At 42.3% G+C, this 15,912-nt stretch overlaps 1 protein-coding gene across 1 annotated transcript in view; it reads left to right on the forward strand.

Moving 5' to 3' along the window:
• The first annotated feature begins 1,561 nt into the window (after window positions 1–1,561).
• UNC5B (unc-5 netrin receptor B) overlaps window positions 1,562–15,912 on the forward strand; it is a 204,305-nt gene continuing 189,954 nt past the window's right edge. The window contains exon 1 of the mRNA XM_089510438.1: window positions 1,562–1,904. Coding sequence (XP_089366564.1) covers window positions 1,832–1,904 — 73 coding nt within the window. The 5' untranslated portion in view covers window positions 1,562–1,831. The remainder of the gene's footprint in view (window positions 1,905–15,912) is intronic.

Genomic DNA, 15,912 nt, shown 5'->3' on the forward strand with positions numbered 1-15,912 from the left:
AGTCTTCAGAGTCCCAATCCAACACTCAAACCACTATGCCAAACTAGCTCTCTTGGTGTAGACATACACCACACTGGCTCTCAATAATAATAACAATAATAATTATAATAATAAATGGGTAGATAATAATAAATGAAATAATAATAATAATAATAATAATAATATAAAATACCATAAAATATATAATAATAAACGTAATGATGCTAATGCTAATATAGTAATAAAAATTAAAATATAATAACTGTAATAACTGCAATGATAATACTATAAAATATGTAATAATGAACATAATAATAATGATAATAATAATATAATAACATATATAATAAATGTAATAATATATATAATAACTGTATCAACAATAACTACTACTAATGATGATGATAATGATAAGTAGTAATAAATGTAATAATATATAGAATAACTGTAATAACAATAACTAACAATAATGATGATAATGGTTATGATAAGTAATAATAAATGTAATAATAATTTAACATATATAATAAATGTATTAATATATAGAATAACTGTAATAACCATAACTGTTATAATAATAATGATGACAATGATGATGATAATAATAAATGTAATAATAATATAACATACATAATAAATGTAATAATGTATAGAATAATTGTAATAGCCATAACTGTAACAATGATGATGATAAGTAATAATAAATGTAATAATAATAATATAATATCATATATAATAAATGTAATAATATATGGAATAACTGTAATACCCATAACTGTAATAATGATGATGATAAGTAATAATAAATGTAATAATAATATAATAACATATATAATAAATGTAATAATATATAGAATAACTGTAATAACCATAACTGTAATAATGATTATAATAATAAATGTAATAATAATAATAATAATATAACATATATAATAAATGTAATAATATATAGAATAACTGTAATAACCATAAGTGTAATAATGATTATAATAATAAATGTAATAATAATAATAATAATAATATAACATATATAATAAATGTAATAATATATAGAATAACTGTAATAACCATAACTGTAATAATGATGACGATAAGTAATAATAAATGTAATAATAATAATAATAATGAGAACAGTGAGAATGGGAATATAATAAAACATATAATAATAAACATTATTATTATTATTACATTAATTAATAATCAATTTGGAATTACCAAAAATACATGATCAAAATATGAATATGAAATGATTAAATGTGTTGTTGCTGCTGCTGCTGCTGCTGCTGCTGCTGCTGCTGCTGCTGTCCTTCTCCTGCTGGCAGAGGGCGAGAGAGAGGGCCAACCCTAGGGACTCTCCCTCCTGTCGTCCCTCCGTGCCCCCCTCAGTTCCCCCCATCGCCTTGGCTGCGTCGGGGGTCGAGTCCCTCCCTTGCGGGGCCCTCCTGCTCCGTCCATCCCTCTCTCTCTCTCTCTCTCTCTCTCTCTCTGTGTCTCAGTCTGTGGCGCGCGGGACAACCTTGGCATTCTTGCCAAAGCAGCAGCAGAGGAGGAGTGCTGCTGCTGCTGCTGCTGCTGCTGCTGCTGCTGCTGCTGCTGCGATGAAGGCGCCTCCGGAGCAAGAGCAGGATCAGGATCAGGAGCCCCTTTGACTGGAGTGCTGCTGCTGCTGCTGCTGCTGCTGCGGGAGTCCCCCTTCGTCCAGAGCCCTGGGCCGAGGAGGCACCAGAGGAGCCCCGCTGCAGAGTTTCGGGGAGCCCCCTTTCCCAAAGCGGAGGACGGCCAAGAGGAAGAGGAGGAAGAGGAGGAGGAGGAGGAGGAAGAAGAAGAGGAAGGAGAGGGACCAAGGCCAGCCATGGCCCGAGGAGTGCGGGGGCTGCTTCTGGGGGGCTGCATCCTGGCCCACCTCAGCCTCCTCTGCCGGGCAGGTAAGCACTCGGGAGGGAGGGAGGAGGGAGGGAGACCCAAGTCCGATCGACCCGGATTACTTCTCCAGTGTGGCTGCTGCAACCAACTTCCTTCCTTAGGGCTTCAAAGGCTTGGGACAGGAAAGGAAGGGTCAGGGTCTTCCAGAGGGAAAAGTTGCATCCCTAGCTCCCTCTCCCCCCTTGAACTGGAAAGAAAGCCTTTCCTGTCTGGAGCGGCTTTTCTGCATAGCAGGCTGTCCGGGGGTGCTTTGGTGGGGAGTTCCTGCATGGCCCTGAGGGGGGGGGGAACTGGAGGGCCCTCGAGGGTCTCTCTTCCGACTCTAACCTTCCATAGGATTTGTTCCCGACGTCGCCTGAGGGCATGGAGGGCTTAGGAAATGGCGAGGAGTCCAGCCCTCCGTGTTTTAGGAAATGTAGGGCATGGAGGACGTGATCCTTAGGACATGGAAGGCATGATCCTGAGGTCATGGAGGACATGGTCCTGAGGACATGGAGGACTTAGGACATGGAAGGTATGAGGATATGGAGGGCATGATCCTGAGGACATGGAGGACATGATCTTTGGACATGGAGGACTCAGCACATGGAGGATCCTTAGGACATGGAAGGCATGGTCCTGAGGTCATGGAGGACATGATCCTGAGGACATGGAGGACATGGTCCTGAGGACATGGAGGACATGGTCCTGAGGACATGGAGGACATGGTCCTGAGGACATGGAGGACTTAGGACATGGAGGATGTGTCCTTAGGACATGGAGTCCCCACAGGGAGGGTGGGTGGGTGGGGGCTTTTCTTCTGTCCTGCTCCTGGCCACTTTTCCTTGGACTGAGTCTCAAGCCCTCTGGTTCCAGGGCTCCTACTTTCCAGGTTGGCATCCTTACTCTTACATTCCCTGAGAGGGCATTTGCCAGGATTGCAGTGCCACCTCCAGAGGTTTGTGGCATTAATCTCAAGGCGTGTTTGCCAGGAGTGTAAACTCCGCTCAGATTGACTTCAGAATGAACGTCCATCGGATCATCAGAACGTTGTCATATATATATATATATATATGTATGTATATATATATATATACACACACACACACGTGTACACACAGACAGAGAGATTATATGTGTGTGTAATATATACAGTACACACACACACATATATATACACACCAAGAGAGTATGTATGCTATGCTTATGTATATATACACACATACACGCACACACAAATATGAACACACAGAGAGAGTATGTGTGTGTGTATGTATGTGTGCATGTGTGTGTGTGTGTGTGTACACACACACACAGGTACGCAGAGAGACAGTATATGTGTGCGTGCGTGTGTGAGACACAGACCAAGAGAGTATATGTGTGTGTAATGTATACAGTATATACACACACAAACAGATACAGAGAGAGAGAGAGAGTATATATGTTGTGTATACATACACACACATATGTACACAGAGAGAGAGTGTGTGTATATTATAATATGTGTGTATATATATCACACACATACATATAGAGAGTACATATGCTGTATGTGTGTGTAGGTACACAGAGAGAGTGTGTGTGTGTGTGTATATATATATATATATATATACAGAGAGAGAGAGAGAGAGAGAGTGTAATATATGCATATAGAAAGCTAGGATTCTTCTGACACCAACCTTCCTGTTGGATCCAGTGATTTGTGAACTGACTTGTTTGCTTTTACAAGTAGCAGAAGGCAAGGTGTGCGTCTGGAGGGTGTCCTAGTAGGGAAGAAAGGGGTGTGACGTCCCTCCTAATTCAAGCACGCTACTCGTTTTCATCCTGGGATGCCTGTTGCAGAAACCTGCTGACATTTTTGCAACCGTGAAAGGCTGGGCCGATTCTTTACTGAATGACTCCAGTGTATTAGCTGTCCAAGTCAAGACATTGGTTGGGTTTTTTTAAGGGTGAGGATGGGAACAGAGGTAACCGAGGTTCTTTCCTAAGCAAGGCTCAGATCTGTGAGTGACTTCTTCCTTTGAGTAGCTGGCCTTTGTTAGAGTAAATGCTTTCCTGCTGACCAGGCTGATATCATATAGATCAGGCTGCTATAGGACCCCTATATGAATTCTCCACCGTGTTGCTGTCCACTGTGGTTCTGATGCACCCAGCCACCCCTTTACAAGAAAGAAAGATAGGGCTGGGATCTGGGACCAGGATGTAGAAATCTCATACTTACTTAACTGAGAGTAATTCCTGTTGACCTCAGGTTTAGCATCTCAGTAGGCATGCAGAAGATTGCTGCCTTAGGGAAATGTGTACTTTTCCAGGCAAGGGATGCATCTACACTGCAAACTTAATGCAGCTTGACACTGATTTAACTGCCCTGGCTCAGTGCTGTGGAGTTCTGGGATTTGTAGTTTTGTGAGATATTTTGCCACATCTGTCAGAGAGGTCAAGGTGCCACAGCAAACTATGAATCCAGGGATTCCATAGGATGGAGCCATGGCAATTAAAAATGGTACGAAACTGCGTTAATTCTGCAGTGTGGCAGAGACCAAGGCCTGCTGGTTATAGTGGAGTCTCCCTGACATATACTTGGGACTGAGCTGATGCCATAGTTCATCACAGCAAAGTGGAGAATGGAGGCCATCCACCTAAGCAACCTATTTTTGAAATGAAATGCATTCCCTTGAGCTTCGTGGGCATACTTTTTGTGACACGTTTAAGAAAAAAACTCTCTCTTGCTATGTTACAGAAGCAACAAACTGAATTTGCAGTAAATATTGGGTTACTCTCCCTTTGCCAATGCAAACTTTAGAGTGGAACATGGAACCAATGAAAAATCTTTCTGATTGTCAAAATTGGCCCTCAGAATTTAAGAGAAGGGAAGAGGGAGTCCTGAAGATCTTTTGAAACATCTCAACTGTTTTACTTCTATGTTCTCCATCCTTCTTTGGTATCCTTTTCCTTCAGCAGTTGATAAGAGATCTCTGCCAGAAGGAAAGATTTAAAGGGCTTTGCTTCCTGAACCCCCCTCCTTCCAACTCTTTTAATCTCTAACATGAATGGACTTGTATGCACCTTTTATGTACCCCTGTTTATTTCTAGCTCTCTTGACAGCCCTTTAATAACAGATCTCTTTTGGGTGGCCCTTTCAGTGCAAAGCCAAACCCTTATGACAAGGTATCTAAAGATGGTTGGGGTGAAGGCTGATGATGGGTCAGCTTGTTTCTAGCTGCTGATAGTAACTATGTATGTTGAGGCAGCTACTCATAAGTACAGTGAGTGCATTGTTTTTAAGGTTGCTCTCTGCTCTGGTTCCAGAGAGCTCACTTGTAATTAACTAGAATCAAATTATAATTTGCTTGGAGTCTGGTGTTTTAAAGATGTATTTTGAAGTTGCAGTTAATGACAGGGGAGACAAGGGGGGGAATAGTGAACAGAGGACATTGTTTAAAGGGATTCTGGAATGTGAAATAGGAGTCAGCCCTTGAAGGACTTCTTAGAGTACATTTATAGATATGCTTTCCTATAAAATTAAAGAGGACTGAGCCGAAGAAGCAGACTTCTCTGAAGTTGGGCTCTGTTTTGCATTCCTTAAGCATTCAGAGTTAAGGAAGGGTTGTTTGTGTGACAAAAATATGTCAAGACCCCAACTTGAAGTAGGATTTGGCCTCTGAAGAATTAATATTGCCTCAGATGCACTGATTTGGGGATAGATAATGATGGGAAATAAAGACAAGTGAGGATATGGGGCAGCTGAGAGTATGAACAAGTTGCTAGTTGTTCATGCTGTTATCTCTAGCACAGAGCTGCATTTGAATCTTATTGAGGTTCTCTTGCTAGCTGAGCAAATGATAACCCTGATCATTCTTTTATTTAATAATCATGCTAGCTGGAAGTACTGCTTGATGTTCAGGTATGTGGTTCCATACTGTGGGAATGATGGGATGAGTGAAGGTAATAATCATTCCAACTCTTAAGAATTACCTTTTAATTTCAGGCCTCTGGCTCCCCACTATTGCTTCAAACGTTGACTTGAGTATATTCACCCTCCCCTCATGCTGCTGTATACAACTGTCTGAGTTTGGGTAATGTAGGGGCTTGTTTCTAAATTTCCACAGTCTTTTCCAGCACTTAACAAAGTTTTTTCTTTGCAGCAAGCCAGATTTGTCATGATTATATAATGTACATCCCTCCTCTTTAGGGGGAAGCTTCTCCATTGCATCTGGTCATCCTGGGAGCAGAAATGGAACATCTGTCTGAGCAGCAACCAAGAGGCTCTTGGCTACACTGGCCTTAGCTGCAAGGCTGGCACAAGCATGAAGCTTCTTGGTCCCTGTTCAGCCAGCTGCTTGGTTGCTGCTCCCAAGGTGACTGGGTGCAAAGGGAGCAGCAATCAAAGTTGGTTGTTTTGAACTTGCAGTAGAACAGGTAAAGGTAAAAGGTTTTCCCTGGACAAGATTGTCTAGTCATGTCTGACTGTAGGGGGCAGTGCTCATCTCTGTTACTAAGCCAAGGGAGCCAGTATTGTCAGAGACAATTCCATGGTTATGTAGCCTGTATGATTACATGGACAACAACAGACTTAATATCAAAAATATCTGCAGGGGGAAGGTGTGCTAGGGTTGCTGCCCAAAAGAAAAGGTGGTGGTAGCCTGAAAAAGTTTGGTGACTTCTTCTCTAAAATGTAGCCTACATCACCTGGTGATCATTGGCATTCAAGTAACCAGAGCTGACTTTGCTTAGCTTCCAAGAAGGGAACTATTGTAGTGCCTTTCGAATATTTAGGCCCTGACTGTATAATAGGGAAGCTAAAACTCATTAAACTTAGGTATTGTTTTGATGTAACCTGCTCTTTGCTCCATCATGGCCTTTCCTAATCTAGAGCTCTCCATGCGGAATGTGAAAAAATTCCAAACTCCCACAATCCCAAGTGGGAGATTCTAGGAGTTATCAACCAAAAGTAGTTTTCCCAGGCTTTGTTTCCATGAGCTTTGACAGACTGGCCATAAAGGCTGGCATCGGGGTAGAGTGCAGGCGTGGCATCAGCACGATACGCGCCCTGACTCTGCCCCATGCCGGCATGACACTGTGTGCCCCACTACATGGCAGGCAGTGTCATGGTGCTCCTCTGGCATTGCATCCAGATGACACAGCACCAAAGGAGCACTGAAAAGCTGTGGCACCATTGGCTATGGCAATGGCTTTTTGCAGCTCCATTTTGCACCATGCAAAGGCCAGATTGGGGCTGCAGCATGTTATTGCTGCAGCCTTGATCTGGCGATAAAAGGGGCAGCTGCAGAGCGCTCCTTAGGGGCAGTCTATTCAGCCCCCATATCTCTTAAACTGCTGCTTCCATTATCCTCAACCAGAAGGGCCATGGCTACTGGTTGTGGGAGTGGTAGACCAACATATATGGAAAGCGTCAGCTTCTGAAGGATACTCTCTATCAAATAACAACTAACAAACACACGCAGCACTTATTAAGAAGCTTACTATTGTTGTGAAATAAAGATTTCAGCAGAGTTTGGTTTCAGAAACTAATTCTAGAGCTGGGCCCCAGAACTTTAACAGTGCCTCTAAGCATAAGCAGAGTGCCTTTTCTTTGGTGCTGCCTAGGCAGACCTGTGAGAACCTCATTCTTTCTCACACTGATTTCTGTCTGGGCAGTTTTCCACTGGTTAAGAATACTATGTTGAGTATTCAGTGTAACTCTCCAGCAAGAGAGACATGACATGCCAGTGGTGTGATGTTTTTCCTTTTAAGCTGAGATATAAAAAGATGTCCAGAGCTGTGAATCTTAGAAATCAGGAAGCCATAAAGTTTGATGGCTGCAGAGTTTGGGAAAGAACATCACTATAAATGTTAGGGGCTTGGAGTGCCCTGACAGGCAGAGCTTGGGCTAGGCAGCTTGTAAGCTCTCCTGTAAAAACACTTTGAAGCCTCTTTAACTTAACTGGTCATTTTCTTCCCACCTTGTAAAGCCAGAGGGAGCCTGCTTAATGTGGGGGTGCAGAGATGTGTCACCAGACATGTCTGTGTCAGTTTGTTTGATCATGGGCAGAAGTCTCCTGTGACCAACATTTCTTGAGAGAACATTGAAGGGAAGCATTTGAATTTACAGTGCAATTAAAGAAGAGAAAGAGTTTATAGGATATGCCTTCATCAGCAGTGTCCCACACTCCTCACCCCCAAATTCGCATTAAGTAGTATTCACACTAGTGTGTACCTGTTTAGCAGGGCAAATGTACAAGTGTGGAATCTTCTCTTCCTGTGTTAACTTTCACACAAAACAGTTTCCTTCTGTTCTGGCTGCAGTCCTGGTGTCAAAGGGAATAGAAAAGGAAGAGCTTAGAAAAGAAAACTTTCCCCACAGGCCCTGCAGGCTAACAAATTCTGGCAGTTGCAGTCCCCAAAAGGAATTATTCTAAGCTCTGTCTAAAACAGGTTAGAATATGGACCTGAGATTTAGTTGCACTGCAACTCCCATCTTTCCTTACCATTGGCATCTAGAGGGCCATGTGTTTCCTACATTACATACTCACCCATTTGGTAGTTTGCATCCTTGCTGATGTTGATAGCCTTCATTTTGCAGGATGTACCTTTGGGCATTAAAAAAAATTGAGATCTTGTCACAAAGGGGATGAATGACCCTTCATATGATTAGCCTAATTATTAGTCACCATAAGGCAGTCACCTCAGAGAACAGTAGTAGGAGATAGTGGGGACAACCTCTCAGCTATTCCCCCTGAATTACCCACTCAGAGGTGTGAATGCCACACATATTTCTTGGGCCACCTAAACCAGTCTGCTGTCTAGGAGGGGGACTCTATCCCATTGAAAGCAGTTAAGAAAACTTAAAGTACCAGTCTGTTAGCTGCTATATAGATAGGGAAAGGACCTTACCCTCCTTTGCTGCAGGTAGCAAAACCTCTAGAGCCAGTCCTGAAACTTCCAAGGTCTGACTGAACAAGGTAGAAACATATATACAGGAAATCATGAATAGATGCTATGTTTAACAGAGATTCAGCCATCACCCATACAAGTGTTCTATATCTTTAATTACCTATCTTGTACTTTGCCAGTCCAGCCAGTCAACTCCCTTTCCAATCCACATCCTAATTGCAACCTCTCCTTGCTCCTAAATCTAGACCCTTGGCAGCCTCCTTAAACTGCTTCTCCATGCCTAACTTCATCTCCTCTGATGTACAGAAGTCCTGTTCCATAGCAAAGATGTATGCACACTTGATACATTTCAGCTGTATGAATTTTCCTGGAACGTATAAAACTTTGTATGTAAAGGGATAATAATAAATAAATAATAACAGCTTTATTTGTATACCACTTTTCCAACATGATCAAAGCGGTTCACATCATATCAGGTATATTACAAGTACAAAAGGAGTAAAACATTGTTAAAAACATCATATAAACAGTCTTAAATATATTAATCGCAGGCCAAACATCTAAGGTAACTTCTGTGAGGGAATAATTTTCTTTAAGAAGAGTCAGGAGGGTATGCTAGACAGAAGAGATGAGTTTTTAAGAGTTTCTTAAGCACATCCAAAGTGGTACTAAGTCTAATCTCTTCCGGAAGTTTGTTCCAGCATTTTGGAGCTACCACTGAAAACGTTCTTTGGTGAGTTGTTTCCAGTCTCACCTTGGGGTACTCGAGTATGTATGTCCCTGATGTTCTGAGAGTGTGAGGTGGATTGTGTAGGAAGAGGCGTTCCCTCAAGTAACTCGGGCCCAAGCCATGTAGGGCTTTATAGGTAATGACCAACACTTTGTATTGAACCCGGAAGCTAATTGGCAGCCAGTGAAGAGATTTTAAAACAGGTGATTTTTTGTATCACCTTTGAGACTAACTTTGTGAAAGAAGTTGTAGCATAAACTGTTTTATACTTGAGCTGCTTCCTGAGATGCAAGAAGTCTACAGCTGCATCTGCACTGCAGAAATAATCTAGTCTGACACCACTTTAACTGCCATGGCTCAGTGCTATGGAATTCTGGAAATTGTAGCAGGTTGTTCTGACTCTCAGATAGAGAAGGCTGAATGTGTCACAAAACTGTAATTGCCAGAATTGTATTGCATTGAGCCATGACAATTAAAAAGGTGTCAAACTGGATTATTTCTGCAGTGTGGATGCAGCCTATGAGTGTGCACAACTAGTCTCAACAGTGTTCCAAGATCTTTTTGCATATTGATGTTCCATACATAACATGGCTCTATCTCAGAATAGAAAACTCTGAGCATTAAGCCATGCACAAAGTTTTATTTAATCCACAGAAGAAAATGTCCTGTCATGGGCTCATCGTGAAAGAAAACCTCCTCCCAAGGTTAAAAACTGTTTTCCTGCCTCTAGTATCAGTAAGTAAGCTTAGTATCACTAAGCTGCCCCATGGATATTCTCCATATGGCCTTCTAAGGTCTTGTTGAAAACACACCCCTGGTGCCAGAAGGTTCTCCCATGCATCACTGACCTTTTGAAGAGATGCACAGGAAAATTTGCACACATACTGTGTCATTCTCTGAGCTCCTTCTACTGCCATTTAGTGTTGAATATGAGTTGAGCTACACCTCCACATGATATTGTGGCATGTAGGACTGCAGAACCTCAAAATGCAATGCAAGTGAAACAAATAGAGTAGTTGCAGGAGAGAGAAAAATGGAAGCAAAACAATCAAGAGTCAGTTTTCTGCACCTTGGGAATTCTCCAGGTCTCCAGACATGATCCCTGTCATATATTAGAGATATTTGGAGTGGCATGATCTCTCTCTCTCTCTCCCATTTCCAGTTGAAAGGGTTCTCTAAACACCATTCATTTCTTCCACCCTCTCATTCTCTTTCTCAGCTTTCTGATAGCACCTCTCTCCCTGTATAGGTTGGTGACACTGTCCAGATTATGTCACATATAAACAGTTGTGTCCAGAATCTTCTATAAAGATGGTGCCTATCTACTCCCCCAACTCTTCCTTGCTTCCCACTGCCCAGCTCTTGGAGGCATCAAATATGGCTCTGAGCCAGTTGCTGTCCACTCTGAATGCACTCATAGCTTTTCTGACATACAGAGTGCTCAAGCATTCAATGTGCTCCAGTCCTATTGATTTAATTAAGATTTAAGTGCTTAACTCTATTTCTCTGGATTGCTTCCTTTATTGTGTTTCATTTTTTCAGCAACTTGTGAGCGTGGCTATTGTTAATTCTTATTTTACGTCCTGGCCAATAGGAAAGAGTGACTCTTCCTGAGAATAATTCAAGTCTCTTGGGGGTTTAGGCTTTTAGGAAGTGTTTTGGAGTGTTTGCAGAACTTAGGGTTTGGGAGCAAAAAGTTCACATTTTGTGGTGAGTTGGGGGCAATTTTTGGATTTTTTAAAATGGAGGGGCATGGCTTAGGGGGCTTCAGGCACCACAGAAAAAGGCAGTGGAGCCACAAGTCCTAATTTAATGGGTCTATTCTTGGTTGGACTAACAATTGGATTTACAGTATCACCATTTAATTATGACATTTCTGTGCCCCACAGTAACTAAACATGTGCTTTCAGACTACAGTGGCCATGCTGACTAGAGTATTCTGGGTGTACCTTTATTGCAATTTTCTGCCTTTTAGAAGCCAGCTTGAACCCCACTCTGGGAAAAGAAAAGCTTTAAAGAAAGTGGTGGATGAATGCAGGTCAAAAAGATAGTGTGAGCATGAACTTTGGACTTCAGTCAACATGGCTTTCAAATGCTTTGAGCACCACCTTTCCAATAGCCATTGTATGGTTTCTGTTTGGCTCCACAGTTATTTTTCATCTTTCTGTTTTTAAATGTATCCGTTTCTGAAGTAGTACTTTTGGGATAACCTGTTACGGTCGCATGGAAGGAACAGAAGCTCTAAAATTGGGGGGGGGGGGGGGGATGTTGCTGGACAGTGAGACCAATTTTCATCCTTGGCAAAGTTTTTTTTTTGGACTACAGATCACAGAATCCCCCAGCTAGCCTTGCAATCAAATCAGTGCAAATTGTAAACTGCTTCTCCTGTGCTGCCTGTCAAGTAGCATTCCCCCACACCTTCCTTTCACATTGGTTTGGGGAAAGAAGCCCTAGTACTGCTTGACCCCCAGCCTTGCGGAGGAGAAAGCTGGGTATTGCCACTCACTGAGGAATACACCTATATTCCCTGCCACTTTCTTGGAATTTAAGAAAGGACAGGCACCAAAGCAGGATCTGGCAACCTATGTTTTAATCCTGATTTTGGCAAGAGGGCCACTTAATATTTTGAAAAAAATTCTCACACAACATGCAAGAAGAGAAACTCATTCCTAAAGGCAAAGTAGACAGAATAGGAATGTGTTAACATAAAATCTCATAGGACAGGTAAGCTCTGATTAATATATCATTAATAAAATGGGTCCTAACTCAGGTCCAAAACACACTGCAGAAATAATCCAGTATGACACCACTTTAACTGCCCTGGTTCAATGCTAGGGAATTCTGGGAACTGTAGTTCTGTGAGACATTTAGCCTTCTCTGTCAGAGAGCTCTGCTGTTACAATAAACTACAGTTGACTACAGTTGTCAGGATGCCCTAGCACTGAGCCAGGGTAGTTAAAGTGGTCTCAAACTGGATTATTTCTGCAGTCTGTTTTGGACCTCAGTCAACAAACAACTGTGATCCTGTGCAGTGAAGACATACATCCTTTCTATGGAATTGAGGCCAACAAACTCTTCAATTTTAGTCACTTAACCTAATCCCTTGGCTGTTTTGTCTCAATCCAATGAGTAGTCTTTATATTTCTAAGTAAATACTGAGCCTTTAACTTCAAATTGCTAAGTGTAGTGGTTCCTTGGCTTTGCCTTGCTTGTGCAGTGGCAGGGGAGATGCTGTTTGTTACTTGGAGCAAGTACAGAGATATAAACCAAGGGGCCCTTCTGGGTTTTTTTTTTTTCAGGAAGTAGGCCAAGTCCCTGGCTATTCTGCCATGCTGCCGATTGGATTACATGTTTGTTTCGAATTATAGGAGTGGCATGTGAAGTAGAAGGACTGCAGCCTCCCTTGGGTCCACTTGCCTTCCCTTCTCCTCCTCTCCCCACCATGGCAACATCATACAGTTTGCCTAAGCAGCTGTGAAAATCTGGGCTAGGATGCTGTGAATGTAGCTCTCACATGCTTGTCAGCAGGAGTGTGAACCTGTGATTGTTGACTGCAAGGTGGTGCACTAGTTTCTGTTTGATGAACATATGGGGCTGCCCGGAATGTGTGTTTTAAAAAGAGAGAGAAGGGAAAGCATACCTATGTTTCACTTGCCTGACAAAGGAGGATGATTCTGGTAGGGGATTGCTTGAAATGATTTGGTTTTGTGCCTCACTTCAACTTTGGGAGAAGAGGCAGAATGCTCTGCCTTCTTTCTCTTTTAGACACCTATGGTTTTCCAAGCCTACATTTCCAGTCATTTGCTTTCAGTCTTGGGCAGCACACTGGAAAACAGGGCAAAGAGTGGCCTGTGGAGAAGGAAAACATCATGTGGCAGTGAACTGCAGAACTTGGAAAGTTCCTTAAAAGGGGAATGACTCAAATGGCCTATGAAACCATTCATCACTTGGGAGGAGTAGGATGGTGCTCTGAATGTTGGGGCTATGGACAGTTCACTTATGGATGGCTGTAAACTTGTCAGATTTGAGCATATTAATCCCAGAGGAAGAGGGAGAGCACCAACTTGGTGTAGTGGTTTGGGAGTTGGACTATGACTCTGGAGACCAGAGGTCAGATCCCAGCTCAGCCATGGAAACCCACTGGGTGACCTGGGGAAAGTCACATTCTCTCAGCCTCAGTGGAAGGCAAGGAAAATTTCCTCTGAACAAATCCTGCCAAGAAGACCCTATTATCATTTTGCCTTAGGGTTTCCAGAAGTTAGAAATGACTTGAAGGCACACAACAACAACAAATCCCAGAGGGATGCCTCTCTCTGTCATGTTGCTCTACTGTACTGCAGGCACAGAAACCAGATCAGCCTGTTTATCCATTTGGTCTGAAACTGTCCAAGAGGGGAACTGCCAGAGCATTCAAAAAGTATTCCTTGAGCACTGGTTTTTCTTGCTTCTGGGAGTGCTCTTTCCCTTTCATTCTTAAAATAATGATTAAAACTGAACAGGTTCTTCTTGTCCTTATATACTACTGACTGTAGGATTTTTGAAGAGTGAAACCAGTTGGCAGCTGGTAGCTTCCATGTTGTGAATCACTCTGAATTTTATTTTGAATTTAAAGCTGCAATCCAGGGTTCTAAATCTTCTCCCCGAGTAGCTTGAAAACGTTGGGGAGCTTATTTCAAGTTACAGCTACAGCCTGAAATGGAATCTTTGCGCCATTGGCATGGAGACCACTGATTCCCACCATGTGATACCTGTTTCTGCATACAGAAACCGAAGTGGTTGGTTAGGGATTGGGGCAGAGCACTGTTTGGAATGCACATCGAACAGTAGGGCACAATGGGCAATTGTGGCTCTTCAGATGATTTTGGGCTACATCTCCCATAAGCTCCAGTCAATGTAATGAATAGTGAGGCATCATGGGAGTATTAGTTTCCCACTCCTGCCCAACTCTTTGATTCACCCCCCCCCCCAAAGAGTGCTCTGTTCTACTCCCCAAGCAACCACTCAGATCTCTATAGGCAAATTGGTTATATATTTTATAAAGGTAGTTCAAAATTTTTAATGCCAAATAAAGTTTGTTAGTCTTTAAAATGCCACCAAATTTATTGCATTTTATTTTTTGCATGTGGGCCTTGATAATGTTGTTTCAAAGACCTCTTGTTGACATCTCATGGGAGGGAAGGAGTTGTGCCCTGGAGAGTCCTGATTTGGATAGTTCAATATCTGAGGTGCCAAAATGCTTTCTAAAAACCTTTTTTAATCCTTAAAAACAATTAAGATTTCCATGACTTCTGAAGATTCTTTCATTAATGGCCATGTTTGGTATTCATGATTGTACATAGAGTTCACCTGATGATGTTTAGTTTACAAATTTCGGGGTATGCATGTGTTTTCCCAACACTGCATTGTTCCCATTTTAAAAGCTAGAAACTGAAGAGGACTGTAAGTGCCTTACAGACATAGAATGGACACCAATCTCTTGTGAACATAATAAAGCCCTTCAATCTTCATTAATATGCATGGAAAGAGTAGAGAAAATCCACTTTCAATCAGTCTTTTAAGGTAAATTTTGATATAACTTTGCCTTGCCCAGCCATGCTGGCTAGAGATGTATGGGTTTGTAGCTGTCCACACCTGGAGGACGCCAGGTTTCAGCACCATGGATAAATTAAGTACAGTAGAGTCCACCTATATATTGTGAGACTTTGTGTAGAATGATGTTGCATTTGCTATGGGAACTGTTTGCCTCAGAGGAGGTTTGTCATTGCCTTCTCCTGATGCTGAGATCATATGCCTTGTCATTGTCCAGTGGGTTTCATAGCAGAACCAGAAATCGAATCCTAGTCTCCAGAGTTGCAGTCCAGCACTCAAACCACTATGCCATACTGGCTGCATCTCCCAAAATCATGTGGATTCTGGGAGCTGCATTCCTCAAAGCAATTGTTTCAGTCTTTGGGTCAAAATTCTGGTTTAGGTCTGTGTGTGGTGAAAGTGATTTTTTTAAAATAGAAAGAAACCAAAAAAAAAAAAAACAGGTGGCTTGCCTGTAGCCTTTAGAAGCATTATGGCAAGGAGCACTTCTCTGTCTTAATCTCTCTGGGTGGGCTGATGCCTTTAGCTAGAGTGAAGGGCTGCTTGGCTAATCTGTGGGTTCTGTGATTGGCTAGAAGTATGTCTAGGGATCTGGCAGGAAGAGGGGATCTTTCAGGCACTGATGAAGAGGGCTCTATGCAGCCTAGGAGGAGTGCATTACAGCAGATGTTAGTGCCATAAAGCCACAGGTTCCTGCTGTTTCTTATTCACTTATATCCTTTAGGCCTTTAGCAGTGCTAATGTTAGTGAAAACATTTGCTGAAGTGGAGACATAAATCACAGTCTTCCCCCCTCCCCGTCTACCCGCACGCCTTGTC

The sequence above is a fragment of the Sceloporus occidentalis genome, unplaced genomic scaffold, assembly GCF_023333645.1.
Source record: "Sceloporus occidentalis isolate IW3139 unplaced genomic scaffold, rSceOcc1.0.p SCAF_2, whole genome shotgun sequence".
Taxonomy (NCBI): domain Eukaryota; kingdom Metazoa; phylum Chordata; class Lepidosauria; order Squamata; family Phrynosomatidae; genus Sceloporus; species Sceloporus occidentalis.